The 25,063-nt window shown below is 34.8% G+C and overlaps 1 protein-coding gene and 1 non-coding gene across 2 annotated transcripts; one reads left to right on the top strand and one right to left on the bottom strand.

Moving 5' to 3' along the window:
- Positions 1-4,112: 4,112 nt before the first annotated feature.
- LOC129940155 (cytochrome P450 307a1-like) lies at positions 4,113-18,410 on the bottom strand. The gene is made up of 2 exons (XM_056048405.1): positions 17,593-18,410; positions 4,113-5,614 (listed from the first exon to the last, which is right to left on the bottom strand). Exons 1-2 carry the CDS (start codon positions 18,113-18,115, stop codon positions 4,428-4,430), a joined length of 1,710 nt encoding a protein of 569 aa, XP_055904380.1. The 5' UTR covers positions 18,116-18,410; the 3' UTR covers positions 4,113-4,427.
- Positions 18,411-24,718: 6,308 nt separating this feature from the next.
- Trnaa-cgc (transfer RNA alanine (anticodon CGC)) lies at positions 24,719-24,790 on the top strand. The gene has a single exon. It is a non-coding gene; the product is annotated as a tRNA-Ala (tRNA).
- Positions 24,791-25,063: the final 273 nt, after the last annotated feature.

Genomic DNA, 25,063 nt, shown 5'->3' with positions numbered 1-25,063 from the left:
AATCCTACCGGTCTACTACTCAGCGTATATCAGAAGATGAGAATAAGAAAACATGAAATAACGCGCACTTTTGAATTAGATCTCGATGGAATAAGATTAACTAAAATTTTTTGAGTATTACCATTACTATCAGTTATCAATAAAATACATTTTACTACAAAAATTAGTTTGTTCTTTAATCAATTCAGAAGTCTTTACAGTAATTCAAAAATTTTTAACAGTAAGGTACATTCAAGAATACTCGGAATTGAAGAAAATAGAAGCCGGTGTACCACAGGGAAGTGTCCTAGGTCCTACCCTGTATTTACTATACACAAGGGATATTTTAGTTGGTAATCATATCATAATGGCTACTTCTGCAGATGATACCGCAATTTTGATACCCGACAAATGTGTCTCTAAGGCAGCTGTAAAACTACAAAATGCTGTTGACACAGTGAGAGCTTCGACCGAAAAATGGTGTATCAAACTCACTGAAACAAAATCTTCACATATAAACTTTACAAATAAAAGGATAAACAATATTCCAATAATCATTAATAATCAAGCTGTACCATACGCCAATACGGCCAAATACCTTGGAATGACTTTGGATGCAAAGCTTAAGTGGAAAGAGCACACCAAAAAGAAAAGAGAAGAACTAAACTTGAAATATAGAAAAATGTACTGGTTGCTTGGTAACAACTCTGATTTATCAATCCAAAACAAAATAATAATAAATAATAATAATTCTGAAATGGAGTCCATCTTGAATATAAAGAACCATGTTCGGAGATTAAGAAGAACAAACCCTCATGAGCTTATGGTCTAAAAAAACATGGGAAAGTATTAAAAGTTTAAACTTCCCCCAAAGTGATTGCACAAAATTAAGAAAGAAAAATCTGAAGTCGATCATTCAAGATTGGTCCTGATGAAGAGTTGGTTTTAGTGGTTAAAAGTCCCACACTACTTGGTGTCGAATACTGCCAAGTGTCTTTTGAAGATTTCCTCCTGTCAAAAAAAAATTCAGTACATATTTTTGTTTACACATACATATGTACATTAAAAAATAACAAGATTGATTATTAGGAACTTCAAAAAAAAACTTTTTTAAAAAAGTTAAAACAATTATTGTTTGTCGTTGTGATTTGCTCGTTTTATTTCTTTGAGTAAATCAACGTTAATGTGGTGAACTTGCATTATAACAGGATGTGTTATTCCAGGACAATTCGATTCTTCTAAAAAACACATTGATTCTACATTATCAGCACTGATATCAAAATCCTCCGCGACTTCCATTTATGTTGAAATCTCGTCAATGGCATTTTGTACTGAGAAAGTTTAGAAATGTCGATGATGTAAAAACTAAAATTTGTTGATTTCGATAAAACTTACCTTCTTCCTCATTTTCGGGACATAACAAAATGTGCCAAACATTTTTCAGAACAAAGGTGGAGACGAAATTCCAGGACTTAGAAATTCCCTATAAAGCATTCTTGATATTAAATGGCCTTAAAAAAATGTATCCTGTTTTCTGAGCTTCTGTAATTTGTTCTTCGAGCTCTTAGACAAAAAATATGAGCAGTGTCCTAGCTACGATATTGAAATTGTCCTAGGCGATTTTAATGCCAAGCTAGAAAGGGAAGACATCTTTAGTGGAATCGTACGAACTTTCCGAGGAGCTAACATCGATTTGGACCACTACATCATTGTAGCCAAGGTAGCACTTCGGATTTCCAGACCCAAGGCAAAACAAGGAGGTGCTGGGAGAAGGAACAACGTCGGCTACAATTGCCAGAGATCGCCAAATCCTTTTCCGACCGAGTTACAAGTAACCTCTCTCGAAGTTCTCTGCCGCCAACACAATGTATCGAAAACCAGTGGCAACAGTGCCAAGATGCAATCAGAGAATCCGCATCTGATGTGCTGGGTTTCAAACAGCCACCAACAAGGAACCCCTGGTTTGATGAGGAATGTCGGCAGGCAAATGCAGCCAAACAACAAAAGGACGAGAGCTGCTCGTGAGCTCTATAAACAGAAGAGAAAAACACCGACTTCTCAGAAGGAAAAAGAGAGGGCATGAGAAACGTCCGGTCGAAGATGTTAAGAGATTTTAAAGCAGGAATGAAGTTCGAAAGTTTTATGAACAGGTAAAATGAAATTTACAGGTACAAAAACCTAGAACCAAAATCTGCAAAGACGGAAGTGGAAACATCATAGTGGAAATGCAGTCAATGCTGAGGATATGGAAGGACCACTTCTGCAGATTGTATAACGGCGGCGACCAACCGAATTCCGATGTCAGGCAGGATGATGATCCATTCAACATAGACGACGAAAGCCTACAATCCCATCCTCCCAACTTAGACGAAGTAAAGATGGCCATATCTAAGCTGAAGTCTAATAAAGCCGCTGGAGCGGATGGCTTAAATGCCGAGCTCTTTAAAGCAGCTGGGGATAAGCTGGTTAGAAGCATGCACCAACTTATCTGTAAGATATGGTCGGAAGAAAACATGCCCGATGAATGGAACCTCAGTATTGTTTGCCCGATCCTGAAAAAAGGAGACACTCTAAACTGCACCAATTATAGAGGAATCAGTCTACTTAACATCGCCTATAAAATCTTCTCTGCCGTAATATGTGAACGTCTAAAGCCCATCGTCAACAACCTGATAGGTCCTTATCAGTGTGGTTTTAGACCAGGAAAGTCCACAGTTGATCAAATATTCACATTACGGCAGATCCTGGAAAAAACTCAAGAACACCAAATCGACACCCACCATCTTTTCATCGATTTCAAGGCCGCATATGACAGCATCTACAGGGACGAGCTGTATAGAGCCATGTCTAGTTTTAAAATCGAGTTTTAAAGAATAGTGCAGAGCTCACACGTCAACACTAAAGGCACTATTTTCAAAAGTCTGTCCAATTACTAGCATATGGTGATGACATTGACATAATCGGAAGAACTCAGCGTGATGTCAATGGGGCTTTTGTGTGTATTGACGCAAAGGCAGAAAAAATGGGTTTAACGATGGTTAAAACGTCAATATCGACAGACGTAACTTTGAGGTAGTCAAGGACTTCGTCTACCTAGGCTCCGCTGTAAACGCAGAAAACAATACCAGCGCTGAGATCAAACGCAGAATAACTCTTGCTAACCGCAGTTTCTTTGGACTAAAAAAGCAATTCAGTGGTAAAGTCCCCTCTCGAGGGACCAAAGTGTTGCTATATAAGACCCTTATCTTCCCTGTCCTGCTATACGGTGCAGAAGCATGGACTATGAAAAAACCGGATGAAAGCACCTTGGGTCGGTTCGAGCGAAAAGTTCTTCGTGTGATCTACGGTCTCGTATGCATCGAGGGGGAGTGGACGAGAAGATGGAATGACGAGCTCTACGGGCTGTACAGCGACGTAGACTTAGCCAGAAGTCCGACAACTAAGATGGCTGGGTCACGTAGAGCGCATGGAAACCAATGTTCCGGCCGGGAAAGTTTTCGAATCCACACCCACCGGACAGCGCAGTAGAGGAAGACCGCGGATCAGGTGGCGCACACAAGTGGAAAGTCACCTCACCCAACTTGGAGCGGGAAACTGGAGACATCAAGCTAGGGACCGAGCTAGATGGAGAAGTTTGTTGGGTGAGGCCCTAGTTCACACAGGACTGTAGCCCCACCTTAAATAAGTAAGGAAGTAACGCCTTACAACCAATATTATAATTTTTACAAATTGTTTGTCTAAACGGATAACCTGAAAGCTGGAATTTCAAAGACAACCTTAATGAAATTTTAGTGACTAAAATTTTCCTCAAAGTTGTTTCCATCAACGAAACTCGTCAACATCAAAAGTTCCCTGTCTGATAAAATGTTAACTTAACAATTTTCAAGGGAATATCCCAAAAAATAACATTAGCCAATCTTCAAAATTCTATTTACATGTGATCAGCGTTTTTCACGCTATTCACTCTAAATTCTTTATTACTATTTATTAATTTTTTTTTATCAAATAAACTTATTTACATCATAATAATTTGAACAGATTTTATTTTCACTTAAATCTAAAATTTAAAGCCTCTGTACAAAAATATTTTTAATTTAAAAGTATTTTAGTCTAGATTCTTTATTTTTTTTTTTCAATTTTCTCTTAAACGCAGTCTTATTGTTGTAGATTATTATTACTAATTTAAAATTAAATAGAATTTAACTTAAATAACTATATTAAACCCTATGTGTCCTGAAGAAAATTATAGGAAGCCACTCTCGTCTATATTATATTCATATATGTACAACATACAAAATTATTAATTTGTTCATATTTTAAATGACTAAAATTTCATTTCTACTGAAATGATTTCAATTAAAATTATAGGTATCATTAATTCGAGCATAAAGTTTACACGATCTCAGAATTGATCGAAAAATAAATACAAAACTTTTAATTTAGTTAATTTAACGATTTTTTCTAGGCGTAAGACACATGGAATACGTATCCGGCGGAACTGCTACACATGCCGGATATGTTTTTATCGAATTGACGTCACTGCATGAAATGTCATATTTTTGTAAAATGTTGGCAACCATGACAAAGCCAAAGCCTTTAACGAGATTTTGTCCGATGCAAGTCCGTTTGCCGATGCTGAAGGGCAAAAAATGTGGAATGTTCTTACGAATTTGATACTTTGGCACCTGATTTGACGTTTGGTTTGGTTTCGCTTGAGATTGTGACACTGGCTCAATGAATCTTTCAGGAAGAAATTTCTCTGGTTGATTCCAATAACGCTCACTTGTATTCAATTCGTAGTTATTGACAAAGACTATTGTTCCCTTTGTCACTCCGTAACCAGCAATGGCAACATCTTCTGTTGCCACATGAGGCACAATTGGTGACGAACAGTAGCGCAGAACTTCATAGATTGTAGCAACTGTGTACGGCATATTTTCCATGTCCATCATGGTGACTCTCCTATTTTCACTTCCGGCTATCGAATCGACTTCATTTTGAATTTTTTCCGCGACTTCAGGGTTCCGGAGAATATAAGCCAGAGCAAGTGTCACCAAATTCCCCACAGCCGAATGACCGCCAATAAAATCTTCCAACATAAAAATAATAGTTTCCCTCTCAACGTCACCATCCTCAGCCAAGACCTTGAGCAAAGCATCAGTAAAATCAACTTCCGGTTTATCGACATCAATATGACGTTCACGTTCGTTAATAATCCGTTCTAAGATAAATTTACGTATCATCGTCGACCAATTGACTATTTTCTTCATGTGTCCCGAATAGAATGGCACCAGCCATGGTAGAAAATCCACAGCATAACCTTGGTTGATTTCCCAAAAGATTTCATCAAATGATCTTACGATTCCTTGGAATTTTACATCGTCATAATCAAATCGAATTGAGCACATGTATTTTATGAACAAATTGGCACAAGTCTGTTGAATAAGAGGCTTGAATTGGTAGTCTTGTCCCGGGATGATAATTTGTTCAAGGCGAGCCATGAATTCTTCAATTTCAAAGCAACCAACTTCACTCATTTTTGAGTAATAAGCTGAAGCGTCACGTGGTGAGCAGTGTTTGCGAGCCAAGTTGCGACGTTTTTGTTGCAGCTGTGACCAATCGCACAAGGCTAGAGCTGAAAATACAACAAAAAAGAAAGATTTAGTAAGATTTATAAAGCATTTAAAAGAATCAAAAAAGTTTAAAGAATTTCTATGTTTTTATAAAGTAATTCTAGCGAAGAACATGTCAAATCTTTAGACAGTTAGTGTCAAATTACAAAACTTAGGTTAAATATTCCAATCAAATATTAAACTTAAGGTTGTCGTTGGCAATTGGTACGGGCGTTCACAGACGTTGCTTGTTTGTGTATTATGTAGCACTTCGTCTTGTTCAAAACTTCGTCCGTCAATGTCTTTCAATTCCGGCCACCTTGAAAATTCGCAAAGATACGACGCTGCTAGTGATCGAGAGGGTTGAGTCCTTATGTAAACTGGACTTAAATAGACTAAAGACGCAAGACTTTATGCAAAATTCGGTGTTCGGGAATGCCGAATTCGACATAGAATAAAAAAACCTAGGTTTTTGTCAACACTTCAAGCCATAGCAGCAATAATCTCTTATGGCTGAAACACAAACACGCTTCAGCTTCGGTTTCGCCTGACGTTTACGAGTTCAGACATAGAAATTCAATGCAAACTATCACAATGAAGCTTCGACCTCACGATTCATTTGACAATCGTAAGGAAATAATGTAATGTTACATAATGTGACTCCAAACGAAAGCTCTAGTTCAAATTTGATTTGTCTGGCAGTTCAAAAAAGTCAACAAACAAAATAACTTTGCTTTTGGAGGGATTCCCATCGGTTATTAATGGCTGTGTAATCTACTTACGTGATTAATCTAATTTTTTCGATTTAAAAACTCATTTTTTTTATTTCGATAAAAAATAACCGCTGCTAATGACAGAAGTGCCATTTTATAAATTATTTGAAGTGACATTCAAAGCAACCTCAAAGCAGGCTTAAGCAAAACTGAAGCGTGTTTGTGTTTCAGAAATTAAACTTTAGTTTTGTGGACTGTAGCTGTGTATTGTTCCATTTTAATACTGGCGTAGTTTTAAGTTGTCAAGTTTCAAAAGATGACAGCTCCCCAAATAGCGGACTTTTTAAAATCTTGAAAATCAAACCTCTTATTGGAAAACTTTTTGTATGAACACAATACAACGAAACAACAGTTTGATTTCCTCTAAGTCTAAGAATAAATTACGTGTCAGATTTTTTAGTAACAAGAGTGAAATAATCTTTTTTTGTTTAGACGTGCATAGTTTTCTATTTATTTTAATGTCTGTTCGGCGGTTGTAAGAGCTACAGCAGAGTTGATACAATGAAGATTGTGAAAGCATCACGAGCAAATTCAGGCTTGTTTACAATGGAATTGTATTAATGTCTAATCTAAATGTATTAGAAAAATGAAAATGAACGCGGTCACCACAGAAGCAGGCGATTAATTGGTAGAAAAAATGGAGACCCTCTAAATTGCGTCAACTACAGAGGCATGGGTCTCCTGAAGATTCCATAGATAAGATCCTTTCTGCCGTATTATGAAACGCCCCAGCCTGAAGAGTGTTCGAATCCAATTCCGAAAGACGTCGCAATAAAGAGGAAGACTGCGACTCAAGGGACGGTCGCAGGTGAGAGAAGGCATCAACCAATTGAGCGTGAGAAACTGGAAACAGCTAGATATGGAACAAGCTGGCTGGAGCCGCATGTTGGTTTAGGCCCATGTCTTCCCTGGACTGTAGCGCCATCTAAGGTAAGTAAGTAGTCAGTTTAACTTTCAATGATCAACTCTAACCTCAAATGCAGATTTCGATCCGGAAATTTGTGTACTATGACAGAGATTTTTAATGAAAGCCATAACAAACTAACCTCTCTAAAAAATTTCAATATTGAAAATATAACTCGCCCCTTAAAAGGCATTTTTCTATTTTCCTGAAGAAATTTATTTTTCTGAATATGTGATTTTATCTTCGTTTAAAAATGAAACAAATTGTTACATTGATATGTATTTCAAGTCGTATACAATTCCAATACCCATATTTTTTGGCATTCTATAAATTGTATAGTAGAAAATTCCCAAGAAAACCCATCGACAGAAGCCAAATTTTGTATTTAAAAGTTGGTACAGCTGAAAGAAGGTCTGTCAGAATAATAATAAAAAAAACATAAATAGAAGAAAGTTTAATGAAAATCAAAAGTTACAATTAACTTAGCAAAAAAACTTAATAAAATGGACAATTCTCAAGAAGAAATGGTAAGAAAACATCTGGAAATTCTATAAAAAAGTTCTTTTAACAATTGCTTCAAGGAGGGGGTTTGTTCGTAGACTGCATGTTGTGTTAAAGCGAGCTTGAAGCTTGCCTCAACTCTTTACATACCTAAATTGATCTTGATCCTCGATTGCGGTCAGTGATCGGAGTCGAGTCAAAATTTGTAAAGAAAAACCTGTGTGGAGGAGTTGGTTTAACAGATAATGCATTATGGTCTGTTTATTTGCATGTTTGTGTAATGGGGACTTCATTTGCAGTCAACTTCATTCTTTGAACGTACATTTTGACCAAGGTAACTAGTTACGTTTTTCAAGCGTCATGAATTTCAAATTCAGAACTTAACTTTGCAAATCTCTATACTTGTAAGTTCATAGAACAAAAAGTACCAACAAAATTACTGTCTTAAAACCACTCCTCAGGCAAGGAAATATTACTTACAAGCTACAAGTCCACCAGGATTTGTATTTTGTATTCAAGGAAATATTAGTTATTTCTTTTCCAAATTGACAAGGAACCCTCTGACAGAAAGCATTTAATGAAGTTGTGCGGAAAATAAATAAATCATAGAGTAATAAAGTTCAGCTTTCAGTTGAATGAAAAAAATTATCAACTGTCATTTTGATAGAAGTAGACTTGAATTGATAGTCAGGGAGATTTTTGTTGATTAACTTTCCAGTCAAATTTCCATTAAAGTTACCTTAATTGGAAGGTAATTTTTTGGCAAATGGCCAATTAGATACTAGAACCTTGCCTAACTTTCAAGTCCCTTATGTCTTCTGAAGCTTCCCATACGGTGCTGAACTATTCAGTTCTTCATTGTTTACCACGAATCAAACTATCTCTATTGCACTTCATAAGAAACATCGAAACACTATATTTGCAAAAAATAAGCCCGGTTAGTCCATTTTCACTAACAAAACTAAATAATATCAACAGTAACAAATTGATTCCAAATGCACAACTACTCAACGAGCACAGCCATCGAGATACAAATGCAGTATCAATCGTACCAACATTTAAGAAACAAAATCACATAAGATCCATTCTAGACTCGTGTAAATGTCAAAAACCCATCCGTAGTAAGATTCTAGTTCAACTTTTATCGGTAGTTTTCATACTACGGATATTGTTTTTGTTATTCGTGTAAAATCCTACTATACTATTGATAGATTTTCCAACAAAACAAGGGTAATGACATAATGCTGTCAAAAAAATGTTCAATCAGGATAATCCCATAAATATCTTAACTATCTTTTTGTCACGGGCTCAACGTTTATTGTTGTTTTTTATTTCTCAAAAATAGACTTTTATTTTGAGTAGTGTTTCGTTAAAAATTAAAAAAAATACTTTTAATTGATATTGATTTGAAGATCATCATCCGATAACTCAATGATGGAGTCCGTTCCAATGTTGTCAAAAATTTGGCACCTCGATGCCATACTAACAATTATTGTGAATTAAATCACAATATCTAGTAAATTTAGCTCCAAAATGTGGATATTTAAATCCAAGAAGGTAAAACTAGATTTATTTTGAACTTGACTGGAATATTTAAAAAATTGCTTCCCTACGGAATTGTACGGACAAAACTCTCACCATTTTGTTTTATAAATTGGTTAATTTGAAACTTAGGAAGACACCAAATATTGCTCTACAGAGGCTAAGCTATGTATGCAGGTATGTATGTTTTTAAAGTTTTTGATAAAAAGCAATACAAAACCAATTGCTCGATTTAATTTTATTTCCCAAAAAATTTCACCTATTTTGCGTAAAAATACCAAATTAAAACTTCAATATCACATTTCATATTCTCTACGCATCGGAAATAATAAATAAAAAAAAATATATAAACGATCGCTCGCATGATCAAATATCTCGGCAAGGTACATATGTTTATATTCCAGACATAAAGAAAGAAAGTGTAACAAAAATGACTTGCGTCGGGCGTCGCGACGCCTTCGTATACGTTAACATCGTTAATATTTTTTTTGACTAGGGATGAGTTTGCAAAAACAAAAGAATATCCATTCACAATTGAAAAATAAAAAAAATAAGAACAAATACCGCATTGAAATTCGTAACAAGATCCACGAATTTATTCGACCTAACTTTTGCGTCGTTTTTTTGTTCATATACATATACATAAGTATATTTGCTATTTGCGGACTTAAAGGTGCGAATTTGAAGTATTTTATTCATTTATACAAATTATTTATACGTCAATTCCAGACAGTGTCCCATTTTAAATTCCACTGAATGATACTCAATGAGGAGTTAAGATAAGTTTGTACTTGCTTGTCTCATATATCGCCCAATGAATTAACCAAGAAACAAGAATCTTATATGGGTGAGACCGCCTCGACTGACAGATCACGCAAGTACGAAAGGGGCCTTAAATGAAACCAAATTTATGTGCCGCAGCACTTCTTATTGGTACATCCGTCGTTTCAAGTGCAAAAGGGGCCTTAATCATCAAGTATATGGACACAACAAGTAGTGCTCTACTCAATTCAAGGACGAAGTCTACACAATCTGCATTACAAGTTATACCCCTTACGGCTAAGCTAAAGAACGCAGCTTGTAGTGAAGAGTGTGGTTTCAGATTGGACTTCGGACATCAAAGATGCGCACTAATTTTGCATACCAAACAACGCTATACAACACGGGTGACGGGTCCACAAGAAAAAAAAAAGAAGCATTGTGCATTCAAACGCAGCGACGCGCATACGACGACGCGACGTAGAGTGCATCTTGATATGTCTTCTTTTTTGCACTCGAGAGTGCGAGTGACTCTCGTGCAACTTAATTCCTATACTTCCATAATTGGATTAAATGCGGTTTTGATCGATAAACAAAAATGACCTTGAATAGTTGTTGTTTGTTGTTATGTTGCAGCAGCACGCAAAATGTAAACTCGGTTAAGTGGAACGATAGCAAGTAGTCTTCTTTTTCTCTGCAGCAAAACGCAAAGCGAGTTGCTTCTTCGCGGGATTCCACGCACATTCATTCGCATTCATTATCATTCGTATACCGTTATATACGAGTTACGAATCCATATCCATCAGCCATCTTCGTCATGTATACGAATGTTGCCCAAGTCCAAGCCCAAGCTCAAGCCCATAGCCATACCTATTTCACACGCACAATGCAGGGGTAATTGCATTTCACGCATGCATAATAAACCTGACTCGCGCTTGTTATGCGATTATCTATTTCCTTTCTTTAATGGCGACCCTGAACTTCAAAAAATTGTTGCTGTTGTTGTTGTTATTGCTGTTTAACTTGTCTGACGTTTAATATAGATATATGTATGCATGTATATGTGCTTTACATATTTTATATAAACTTCCGGTAAAACAAAATGGCGTCTGCTAATTACATTTCATTGAGGGAATGTTTTTATTTAATTGATTTTCAAACTATGTTTTCCATTATTCTAGGATTTAAAATTAATTTTAAAAGTTTAGGTCAAGAGGCGGCCGCCGTTGAACGAGCAACACACATTTAGGCCGAAACAGTTCCATTGATTTATTTTTTAAGTTGGTAATACATTTCCTTGACAGTTCTTTGACAACTTATGACAAAATTCAATTAGTTTTTCGAATCCTACAACATTTATGCTTTTGAATATGATTTCAGAATCAGGTTGAAGTGTACAAAATCAACCAATTGCAATGAGAAAATAAAAAACTTCCAGCTAAACAAACCAAACGAACATACCCTTCAGAATCGATTAGATCATAAATCAGTTCTAGGTGATCTATTGGTATTTCTCCTTTCGTATTATCCACTTCCATATCTTTTTTAGACCACCTAGTGAAATCAAAATCAAATAATTAAAGCAATAAGAGAAAAAAATGAGTTACTTCAAAAGAGGAGCAATGTAAACATAGCTTAGGTATATACGTACGAATTTAAACAATTTGGAAGGTTTAAAAAATAGTTCTAATTGGAGTACAATTGTACAGATGTCTTATCGATTTAGGAAATTGTTAAATGTCAAAGTTACCATTCCTTGATTTTAACTTAAGCACATTGTAAATACACGTTAAGATGTTTAAAATTAAGTAAATCATATTTTAAGCATAGTAAATTGTTAAAAACAGCTTTTACATTTTACTATATCGTTTAAAATTTAAAATCAATATCTCTTTAAGCATTTATAAAATAGAATGGAGTACACAAAATCTCTACTTACAATACAAGATGTATTACGGTTGAAATAGTTAAAATTCTTCGCTGAGTTCATATACAGAAAAGTTAAACGCCTTCTTCGCAAAGGATTCGGTATTCTACATGTACTTCTAATATTAATTAGCTTGAGTTAAACATTTGATAAACTTCATAGTACCGTTTCAGAATAAACAGGAAAATTTAATTTAATTGATTTAACAAGTTTGAGGTATGTATGTGAATGTGAACAAAATAATGAAAAATACATCACTGTATATTAAAAAGACGCCCACTTTAAAATATGTATTTTCAGTGCTTGTTAATTAAAAAAAAAAAAACAGAGTAAGGGACCTGTTCAAGCTATCATTGGTTGTCATCATCGAAACCAATCATTTGAATTTTTTTTCCTTATTGAAATTCAACCGAAAACTTTTTTTCTGACAGAAATCAGTCATTGGAATTTTGTGAAATTGAAACATAAATCAGTTCAAATGTATGCCTTAAAAGAATTTGATGCTTTGTTAGAAATTTAGTTTGTTTAAATAAAAGTTTTAAAGTTTAACTTCAAGGCCACCTTTTATGAACAGAACTAAATTGGAGTTTGATATTTAGACGCCAGTATAGCTATCATTGGTTTTCATCATTGAAAACAAACATTGGAATTTTCTTGACAGGTCGTTTATAGCTATCATTAAAAGTTTCTGTCATTGACAGAAATTTCCTGATTGAAATCCACAGAAATATGTCATTGGAATTGTGTGAAATTGGAACACAAATCAGTGCGTATCAGCTGTTCCGGAAAATGAATTTCCGTCCGGAAAATAGAAAAATACATTTTCAGAGAAAAATAAATGCGAAATTACCCTTTTTTTCCAAAAAATTCTTTGTGTGATTTTCGATCGATCTGAATATAATTTTCATTTCTAATCGAAGGGAAACTTAGTCATAATCGTTTTAAAAATTTTCCCGAATCGATTTCAATGATATCAGTACCTATCAGTAAAATCCAAAAAAAAAAAATAAAACAGGAAGAATCTAAAATGTTTTACTGATGAGCATTAATAGCAATCAGTAAATTTACGTCACTAAATTAAATGCCACTTTGAAGTTTCTATTTGAAGAGTTTGGGCTTCACGTTTCAGACAATTTTTTAGTGTTGCTTTTATCAGTAAAATGTTTAATGATGTGATCGGAACAGTAAAAAATAGGAACACCGACAATAAAGCGAAATTGATTTTTTTTGGCTTTTGACAGTCAGCTGTTCAGTAAAATGAAATTCCATCATTAAAAAGTTTAAATAAAACTTTAAATGCATTATTTCTTTTTGAAAAAAAATACTTCAATATATGTACGAGTAGGATTCAACTTATTGCATCAATCGAAATAAATCTGTAACAATATCAAAAACTAAAAACAAACATTTTTTTTTTGATGGATTTTACTGATAGCTATGTATAACCGGCCCCTTAAGTTAAAATTTTGTTAGAGTGCCCACAAAGCCAGTTTTTTTATTAAATTCTTTTACATCAGCAAATTTACATATATTGAAGCCAGATTTGTCTTGAAATTTTAAGATCACTATAAAAACAAAGTGACATAAGTCAAAAATTTAATTTTTCGTTCATTAAATTCACATTCAAGTACTGAAACTTTTATAGACAAAAATTATTGGCACAAAATTTTAAACGATTTAGTAAATTGTTAATACATTTTTTGACATATGAATATGCTGAGAATGGGCAGGTTCAGACAACATAAGGGACTTAATTTGCAGTCAACTGCATCCTTTGAACGCAAATTCTGAACAAGGCTGCTAGTTACTTTTTCAAGTGTCATACATTTCAAATTCAAAACCTTACTTCACTAACTTCTACCTTCAGTTCATCGTACAAAAACTACCAAAAACAATATTGTCTACAAAACACTTTGACAAGGAACCCTTTTCCACAAATCATTAAATAAAATTGGTCAGAAAATACAAAAATCATAAAGAAATAAAGTTTAACTTTGAATTGAATGAAAGAACATGGTTTACTGTAATTTTGACATAAGCTGATTTGAATTGATAGTTAGGGAGATTTTTCTTGACTAACATTCCAGTCAACTTTCCATTAAAGTTTCCTTAATTACAAGGTAATTTTTTGCAGCTAGCCAATCAGTTACTAGAAACTTGCCTTACTTTCAAGTCCCTTATGTCGCCGGAACCTACCCAATGTGATGTATCTAATTTTTGGAATTCCAATTAATAGGTCTGTTTAAGCGTAGTTGGTATATTTATTTTCACGATCTGTCACTTTTTAGGCGTGTTTGGATGTTTGTTTTTTAATAAAAGGCGATTATCAATTAACTAGCTAGCAAAAGTTTAAAATGTTGGACTCCCTTAATAAATTGCTGAATATTAAGCAAACCCCTAACTAGTAAATTGTTAAGCTCGTAACAATAAATTGTTTAATATTTACCGTTCATATAAAATAAATTATTTCTATAATTTTCGATTAAAATTTATAAATAAAAAAACGTAAATTTAAAATTCAAATAAGGTTTTGACTAATTGAACTCTGCTTTCCCAGCGACAACGATATGTTACTTTTTGGTTATGCAGATTTTTGGGCAGTCAGAATTTTAATTAAAATAAGCTGTACATTCAAAAATTTGAAACACACAATCCTTCCTTAATCTTTACTGAGTCAACCTGTGATATGAGGTGCTAAGAAGTATTGCTACTGGAGTGTTCAACAAAATTCTGGAAGAAGTGATATTAAGGAGGCTGAAGAAATTCTGCAACGAACAAAACATCATAATCGACATGCAGTTTGGATTCCAAAAAGCTCACTCAACGATCCATTCACTCCTAAAGTTTCAGTCCGACGTCACCGCCGCTCTCAATAGCCACCTAGCCACAGTTGGATGCTTTCTGGACGTCGAGAAAACTTTCGAAAGCGTATGGATTGAGGCCCTCATCCATAAGCTCTGAATTTTTTAATAACCCACAGCCAATTCTTTTCCTTCTTTCAGAAACTTCTTCGTAGAAATCGACAATTGCAAGTCAACAATTAAAGACGTAAAGGCGGGAGTCGCCCAAGGATCAAAACTTGGACCGTTCCTCTACAGCCTCATGACATCTGACCAGCCAGTGCCAACGTATTGTGAGAATCTGCTGTTTGCGGATGACTCACTCACCTATTCGTCCTCCATGTTTCCTACGATCGCAGCCCGAAGAGTAGAAGCACACATAAGCAGACTCTACGAGTATTACCAGAAGTGGGAAATAAGGATAAATACCTCTAAATCGGAACTGGTATGCTTCCGGAGACCCGTCACCAACAACAGCCTTTGTAGATCGGCGGCAGTGGCCCGAAACCTTGTTCTGACGTTTCCGGATGGATCAAGGATTAAACCAAAGAAGAACGCCAAATACCTGGGAATACACTTCCACGCTTCAACCCACACTCTAAGGCTGTGATAACGAAAGCTAACATCGCACTCCATAGAGATCAACCTCTCTTGAAGAAGAAAACTGGATTAAGCAGACTAACGAAACTGTTGATATACAAACAGCTGCCAAGACCGGTTGTCACCTACAGTTTTCCGATATGCTTCACCACATCAAAAACTGCAATGGAAAAACTTAAAGTCTTCGAGAGGAAGATACTAAGAATATGCATATCCTTAGTATTATTATAAAAGCGGAGTGATAGTTCTTAGGCTGCCCACACATTACCGCGAATCTAACGTTTTTAAATCCATCTCTTTGTTATTTCAAGAAACATTAGCTTTTCGTATAGCATTTAAAAGTTGATACGTAATATTAAGCGAAAAACATCAAACATCATTGCCAGGGCGATGCGACCCACACTGATAACTTCACATCCCGTCTGTCGGTTTGTCTTACTTAAAAGTTTGTCTATATGTACTCGTATCAATTTTTACCAAATTTGCGTACTATTTTTTGTAGATTTTATTTTTTATGAAAAAATGGACTGTTGGATTTTTATATAAAAATTACTGAATATCGAAAACAATAATTTCTGTAAAATAAAATAAGTTTGAAGCCAATATTTTTAATTTTTGAAAAGCTATTTGAGTAAAAAAGTAAATTTTTACCAAGTTTTAGTATTGTTCTTTTTTTTAGAGTTTTATTTTGTGTAAAAAACTGTGAATTCAATTTTTTTCAAAATTTTATCGAATGTTGAAAACAATATTTCATATAAGATAAATTAGTTTGAAGCCAATATTTCAAATTTTTGGACAGATATTTGAGTCGAAAATCAATTTTTTCCAACTTTTGTAAAATTTTGTTTAGGTTTTTAATTTTTGTACAAAAACTATCAATTCGATTTTTTTCAAAATTTTACTAAATGTTGACAACAATATTTTTTGAAAGATAAAAGTAAATTAAAGCCAAAGTTTTAAGAAGATATTTGAGTCGAAAATCAATTTTTACCAACTTTTATTATTTTTTTTTAGGTTTTAATTTTTTGTAAAAAACTGTCAAGTGTTTTTTTTTTCAAAATTTTACTGAATGTTAACAACAATATTTTTTTAAAAGATAAAAGTAAATTAAAGCCAATATCTCAAAGTTTTGAAAAGATATTTGAGTCGAAAATCAATTTTTACCAACTTTTACTAATTTTTTAACTGTCAAATTTGTCCTAATGTTGAAAACAATATTTCTTATAAGATAAAGAAGGCCTTAGTTTCAAGTTGTTGAAAAGATATTTGAATCGATAATTAATTTTTACCAAATTTGAGTAATATTTTTTTTTTAGATTTTTATTTTTATAGAAAAAGCTGTCAATTTGATTCTTCTCAAAATTTTATCAGATGTCAAAAACATTATTCTTCGTTGCAAAAAATTGTTTTTCACCTTTTTTCAAACTGCTATGGTTAAAAAATCACCCACGCAATTTTCTTGAGAGCCATTGAAGACAAAAAAAACGTTGCGAACGTACGGACGTACGAAGGTACGTCTAAAAATCTTTTATTTCCACTTTAGGGAACTTGAAACGTCGAGAAATGTCAAAATTTTCAATTTGACAAATCGGACCCGTTACAGTAACTTCCTATGGGAAGTTAATAAAATACTACATTACTTTATTATTACACGTGTACCATATTTATTTTTTTTCATCACACCATTAAGTTAAGTGATAATTTTAAATTGCTCACTAACTTAACGGTCTTTTTCCTTTCTTTAATCTTTAACATAAATAATCTACAACAATTCTATCTTAAACTATTTTATGATTAAACTGTTGTTGCACAATATTTTTGATGATTGATATGGTTTAGCATTTCCGTATTCTTGAACTTGAAATTTATTGTTTATAATCGTATAATATTTAACAGAATTTTTACGATTGCCGTCGTGTCGTCAGTGGGTTAACGCATCATATCATCGAATCTGACATTAATTCATACCGTTATCACCGCAAGAAAAGTAGTAAAACTCATAAAGCGCCGATTACATCGAAGGGCAATATTTTTATAATTCGAATCGGAACTAAATCAAAGACAAAACAATTCCGATCTTTCCCCTTTTCTTATAACTTTATCACATTCGACATTTTATATTTTTGTATATAAAATAAAAATATATTTAACTTACAATTATTGCGATTGCCTCCGAAAAGTTTATGGAATCGTAAAAAGTCCGGTCGTCCGCCAAAATATTTTCCATTCTGATTAAGCACCTCACGAATCAATTCCAAATTATTAACCACCAAGCAGCGTGTTGTGCCCAGTGTCAGTGAATAAACGTCGCCAAATTGCTTAGCTAATTCGGTGAATCCTTGAAATGGCACAGCGTATTGTCCTAACAATGCTAAATTTCCTAAAACTGGCCATGGCAATGGCCCTGGGGCTTGTTTCAATGTCATCGTCATTGTTTGCGTTGTCGTTGTCGGTGGCGCTGTCATCGTTGTCTTCGTGACGCTGATGGGTGATATTTTATTTAGGTCACATGTTTTATTGGTGGCTGCGGCAACGGCTGCAGTGAGTGATTTTTTATTAGGTTGTTGGATTTTTGTAATATGAACTTTTCGAATGCACTCGTAAACAATACGGAGGTACAAATAAAGGAAGATGATTAAAATTGTTCCTGTAAGGACTACGGTTAGTTCCAGTCCCATTTTTCTCACTTATTTTTTTTTTTTGAATTTTAAAACACTTTGTATTTTGTTGCACAATTGTTTGTTTGTTTTTTTTTTTTAATTTTTTGAAGGATTAAGAATCCTTTATTTTTATCAAGAAACACAAATAACAATATTTGTTTGTCCAAATCGAAATTCAAATCGCGGTGAACGACGACGCTTCTCTCTCTATGGAGGAGCAGAGTTTGTTGAATCGTGAAGATATCGCAACATGAACTGATCACTTTTCTATATCGTCGTTTGCTTTTATATGGGAACACATCCGAACGCTGCCGCAGATACGACCGACTACGGTGCGTGTCTTGTCTCTTGTGTTTGATTTGATCAGCGTTTGTTTTTTTAGCCGCACTTTGGTGTTGAAGAAGTCAAAACCAAAGGCAAAGCCGAAGCCAAAACCAAAAGTTGATGTCGATGGAGAAGAACATGGACAGAAATTTCAATTGAAAAGAAAGAGCAGAAGTATAGAGACTCAAGACCCAAGAGATTATATTAAATTGTATCTCAATCTCAATTTCAATCCTTGTTTCCATTTCCATTTCAAGTTCCAACTTTGGTATCTTTCTTTGATTTCCTCAAGCAGGTTGTTTTTGTTTGTTTTCTTCGGTGTTTCAAATCAAGTTGAAAAAGAGGAAAAACTGAAATTCAAATAAATAAATGAATCATATGGGAAAATTTGAGTCTTCGATTTTTTAGATTCATGTTGCTAGCTTGTATCTGGTAAGATGTGATACTCGGTGGATAATGGGACTTTGTTTTGAAGTAAAACTTTTCTCTGCTGTCATGGTGGTTTAACGTCGGTAAGAGAACTCGCGGCTTTACAAATAAAGTGGAAATATTATAGGAACACTTTACCATTGAAAAACGCAAGTTGTTAAGAGAATTTAGGAGAGGTTCACATTTTTAAACCACATCGTTTTCCAGCTCTTAGATATTTCTTATGATGCTAAAAGAAAAATGCTATAAGTAAAATTATTGTTAATCGAAGTATTTTTGATATGTTTGAGGGTTAGATTTGATATTTATCGATATGAATATTAACATTATAACTCAGAATTTAGTTACTGATAACTATCTTTCTTTAATGTCGGCTTATGGCTAAGTTTCATGCATTAATGAACCTAGAAGATTAACGGAAAATTCAAAAATTGTTTAGATCATATTTTTGGTCGTTTAGATAGAAAGTCAGTTTTTGCTATCACAAGTTCTATATTAGACATTAAAATAATTGATCCTTGTATGACAAGTCTCTTATTTCAGCTTAAATCTGTGGAACCGAAAACAAATAATCGTAGCCTTAATACTCAAACATCACAAAAATTTGAGTTTGGTTTTTAAATAATCGATGAAAATGGTCTGAAATTTACGGACAAAATGATCCTTCTTTTGCATTTGATTTGTTTTCTAAGGTAAATATAGAAAAAGTTTGTAGACTGCATAAATTGAAACCTTGGATGTCAGATAACTTATTAGGTAAAATACTCAGGAAGAATAAGTTGCACTCTATCTTTGTGTTACTTACTTACTTAAGGTGGCGCTACAGTCCTGTGTGAACTATAGGGCCTGTAGGGCCTTATTGCGTTTGATCTCAGCGCTGAACTGGTGTGGTTTTCTGCGTTTTTAGCAGAGCCTAGGTAGACGAAGTCCTTGACTACCTCAAAGTTACGTCTGTCAATGGTGACGTTTTGACCAAGACGTCGGTGTTGTATGTCCTTTCTTGACGACAGCATGTACTTTGCCCTCATTAACCCTTATACCCGCCTTTGCCTCAATACTCACAAAAGCCCCACTGACATTACGCTGAGTTCTTCCGATTATGTCAATGTCATCACCATATGCTAGTAATTGGACAGACTTTTGAAAGATAGTGCTTCTAGTGTTGACGTGTGAGCTCTGCACGATGTTAAAAAAATCACATGGCAGCGCATCACCTTGTCTTAAACATTTTTTGACTTCGAAAGGTTCTGTTAAGTTGCTTCCAATCTTTATGGAGCAGCGTGAATTTTCCACGGTCATCTTGGAAAAACGGAAAAGTTTGGTAGGGATGCCAAAAATAGACATGGCTCTATACAGCTTGTCCCTGTAGATGATGACATATGCGGCCTTGAAATCGATGAAAAGATGGTGGGTGTCGATTTGGTGTTCTTGAGTTTCTTCCAGGATCTGCCGTAATGTGGATATTTGATCGACTTTGGACTTTCCTGGTCTAAAACCATACTAATGATTAAAGACGTTCATATATTACGGAAGAGAAGATTTTGTAGCCGACGTTAAGTAGACTGATTCCTCTATAGTTGGTGCAGAGGGTCTCCTTTTTTCAGATCGGGCGAACAATACTGAGGTTCCATTCATCGGCCTTGCTTTCTTCCGACCATATCTTACAGATAAGTTGGTGCATGCTCCTACGCAACTTATCTCCAGCTGCTTTAAAGAGCTCGGCATTCAAGCCATCCGCTCCAGCGGCTTTATTAGACTTCAGCTTAGATATGGCTATCTTTATTCGACTAATTCGGGAGGTCGGGATGCTTGGCTTTCATCGTCTACGTTGAATGGTCTTCGATACATTGTAATGGCGGCAGAAAACTTCGAGAGAGGTTACTTGTAACTCGGTCGGAAAAGGATTTGTCGATCCCTTACGATTGAAGTCGTTCGACGTTGTACCTTCTCCCAGCATCTCCCTATTTTGCCTTGGGTCTGGAAATCCGAAGTGCTATCTTGGCTACAATGAGGTAGTGGTCCGAGTCTATGTTAGCTCCTCGGAAAGTTCAGACATCCATGATGCTAGAAGCGTGTCTGGCGTCGATCGCAATATGGTCAATCTGGTTGACGGTAGATTGATCTGGAGAAGTCAAAGTTCCTTTGTGGATGTTGAGGTATGGAAAACGCTTACTGGCTTCCAGGACGCTTCACCCCGTAGCAAAATCTATGAGCCTGAATCCGTCGGAGTCGGAAGTGTTGTCGCGCAGTCTGTTTTTCCCGATTATTCCACTGAAGATGTCGTCCCTTCCTAGCTTGGCATTAAAATCGCCCAGGACAATTTTAATATCGTAGCTAGGACACTGTTCATATTTTTTGTCTAAGAGCTCGAAGAACATATCCTTGGTGTTGTCATCTTACGCTTCTATGGGGGGGTGCGCACATATCAGGCTAATAATGCCAAATTTAGCCTTGATGCGTATGGTCATGAGACGCTCATTGATGCACCTATAGCTCAAGACTTCATGCCTAAGTCTGGCTCCAATGACGAAGCCACATCCAAATAAGCGCTGTTGGCTTTCGTGGTAGCAGTCACCATAGTAAATATCGCAGTTTTTCATCCTCTTTTTGCCCGGCCCATCCCATCGTATTTCCTGGATGGCGGTGATATCTGCTTTATATCGTTCTATAGGGCCTCCGCTAATTCTTCGGCCGCACGTGGTCTGTTAAGGGACCTAACATTCCACGTGCATATCCGAAGTTCGTTGTCCTTAATTCGTTTGCGTAGGTTGTCAACAGTAAATCTGTCCGTATCCGAGGCTTGTTCGTGCTTCGCAACTATGAAGTTTGTACGTGGCCAGGAAGTCAACCCGACGACACAACCTACCGGAGGGCCAGACCCTAAGTATAACTCCAAGGATAAGGAGCCGGATAAAACCACTCCTTATAGGCATGGGCTCCGAATAAGTCGAAGAAGCTGAAGGTGTTCACTAAGTAGTTCAACCTTACTGGAACTGTAGACGCCACCGTTGATCCCATCTCGTAAATTAATCCGCAGCAGTCTGGATAAGGAGACTTGACTTAGTGGAAACACCTCTGCCCCTTCTCCCATTTGCTGCCCCGAACAACTTTCCACTTGAGTTAGAACCCAATATCCAGTTGAGGTACTCGGCACCCGATGTTCACCGCGGGGAGGTAATAGTAGGAGTTGATTGACAGAGGTGGGTTTTGAGAAAAACATGTGGACGCTTGTGTCCTCTTGAATGCGCATGTCTACCATTTGAAATTCACATCTGGCCAACACTGGATTAAAACTTTGAAGGTGCTATCTCTAAGCAGATCGCATATAAGCTCGATAATAGATGTCATAACCGGACACTGTCTAATAGGAAAGCACGCCACGCGACTAGGCGTATTCTCAAATGACTTTTGCTGAAGCTGTATGGAAGAGGAAGAGGAGGAAACAATTCTTCATCTTCTCTGAAAGTACATGCCCTGCTCTGGCTCGAAAACGCAAGAATTACCTAGGAGAATTATTCTTCCCTTCAATTTTTCTCAAATTCTCCAGGACCTCCCCATCATCAGATCCTAGTCTAATGTGATCTGATTTCAAACAAAATAAAGAAAAAACAAGTTTTGAATACCTTGGTAAATAGTTTGTCGAATTCAAAGCCTCCTCTTTTGAAGTCGGTTAAAAAGTGATATTGGTAATTTAATATATTTTATCAATTTAATCAATCAATCTCTAATAAATGGACAACAGGTGCAATCGGAACAGAAACAAATTGGAACGCCAACAGTAAAACGAAATGGATTTTTTTTTGCATTCGGAAGTCAGCTGTTCAGGAAAAATGAAATTTAATCATTAACATTTTCATAATAAATCTAGGAAATAAATTTAGCTTGAAATACATTTTCTCTTAAAAAAAAATACTTGGTATTAGAATTCATAAAGCTCAAAAACACCCATGTTTTGTAGAAAAACCCTTCAATTGTATAGTAAGGTTATACTACCGATAAAAGTTGGAGTAGAATCTTACTACGGATGGGTTTTTGACATTTACACGAGTCTCGAATAGATCTTATGTGATTTCGTTCTCAAATGGTGACTTGATTAATATTGCATTTGTATCTCGATGGCTGTGTTCGTTGAATAGTTGTGCATTTGGAAGCATGTGTTTTCCATTGGGGGAAAAATCTATTACTGTTGATATTATTTAGTGTTTTTAAGTGAAAATGGACTAACCGGGCTTATTTTGCAAGAGAAAACAATAGAAAATATAATTAAGTTTTCTTATGTTTCCACCAAAAGTTTATCACAGTTTAGATTAAATAAATCTTCATGGTAAAAATGATAAAGTTTGGCAACACTTTCTAAAATGCAAATGGCGTTTCGATGTATCTAGGGAAATGCAATTGAGATAGTTTGATTCGTGTTAAACAATGAAAAACTGAATAGTTCAGCACCATATAAAAATATGCTACCTACTTCATGTGCCAATTTTTTTTTATAAATTTGATTAAACAAAAATATATTTTTTGTACACAAACATGCATATCAACAGACCATAATGCATTATCCGTATAAAATCAACTCCTCCACACAGTTTTTTCTTTAGAAACTTTGACTCGACTTCGATCCCCAACCGGAATCGAGGCGAATCAAGCTCATTTCAACTCGATTTAGGTATATATAGAATTGAGGCGTATAGTAGTCTACGAACAAACCCTCTTTTTGTGTTTTTTTTGTATTATTATTCTGACGGGTCTTCTTTCAGTTGTACCAATTTTTAAATACAAAAAGAGGCTGGGATGCGACCCACACTAATAACTTCCCATCCCGTCTGTCTATTAGTCTTGCTTAAAAGTTTGTAGGTTTTCGTGTTGGGTTAAATAAGTTGTTAGTTAAATTATTCTTACAAATTAAAAATTTTTCATTTCTTAAATTTTTATAAATTGGATGAATGAAATTAATTTGAAAGATATCAAGAACCGAACATCAATTTTTACCAAATTTGCGTACTATTTTTTGTAGATTTTATTTTTTTTATGAAAAACGGACTTGGATTTTTATATAAGAAACTACTGAATATCGAAAACAATATTTTCTGTGAAATAAAAAGAGTTTTGAGACAATATTTGTAATTTTTGTAAAGCTATTTGAGTCGAAAGTACATTTTTACCAATTTTTTTAAAAAACGTCATTTTTCGTTGCACAAAATTGTTTTGGAGATAAAATTGTTTTCAGTTTTTTTGATTTATAAAAACGTTAATTGGATTTTTTTCAAAAAATATACTTGTTTGGTTACAATATAATATATTAAATTTAATTCAAGTCTCTAGCGTTTTTGGTTCATAAGATATTTAGGGTTAACCAAAATGTTCACCTTTTTTTCAAACTGCTATGGTATAAAAACCACCCACGCAATTTTCTTGAGAGCCCTTTCTGTATCTTTATGCCTTATTATCTGTATAACAAAATTTATTTTAAGTCGATGTCTCTTCTGGTTCTTGAGCTATGGACGACGAAAAAAACGTCGCGGACGTACGGACCCATTACAATTTTTTCTTGACGTAAGTTTAAAGTAAGAAAAAGACTTAAATTCAAAATTAAAGAATGTTCCTATTATTTTGGCCAAAGCTGTACATACATAGTAAGTTATGAGACAATCTTACATAACCTAGAAAATTGTACTTCAATTCTTTTCTGATAATAATTATCAGTTTATTTATCCATTATTTTCCTTTTAAAGATTTGATTTATAATATTGAAAATAATGTGGATCTTATGTACCGTTACCTACACATAATATTACAAAGAAAACGAAGTACATAACGTATAGAATGTTTGCCGTAGTTTAAATAGTAACTTGAACACCAGAGAGGCATGGGGATGTAGCTCAGTGGTAGAGCGCTCGCTTCGCATGTGAGAAGTCCCGGGTTCAAACCCCGGCATCTCCAGTCGCCATCTATATGGGATGGCAAATTCTTTTTTTAAATATGTTTTTTTTTTGTAAATAAATTAGTCATCTATTTGGTTTAAATTATGACATTGATAATAAGCTTTGTTCAATGCCACAAAAGAATACCTGCGTAAATGTTAAACTGTATAACTTCGAGAATGTTATTTGTTTATTCCTAGATTGTTCGAATTTGAAAATAAATTCGAAGTTGAATAGTTTTATATGTTCTTCTTTTGTTGTCTAGATATTAAGGTAGATTATTCTAGAATAA

Source organism: Eupeodes corollae, chromosome 1, assembly GCF_945859685.1.
Source record: "Eupeodes corollae chromosome 1, idEupCoro1.1, whole genome shotgun sequence".
NCBI lineage: Eukaryota > Metazoa > Arthropoda > Insecta > Diptera > Syrphidae > Eupeodes > Eupeodes corollae.
Note: the sequence above shows the minus strand (reverse complement) of the source record. Positions and strands in the feature narration are given on the sequence as shown.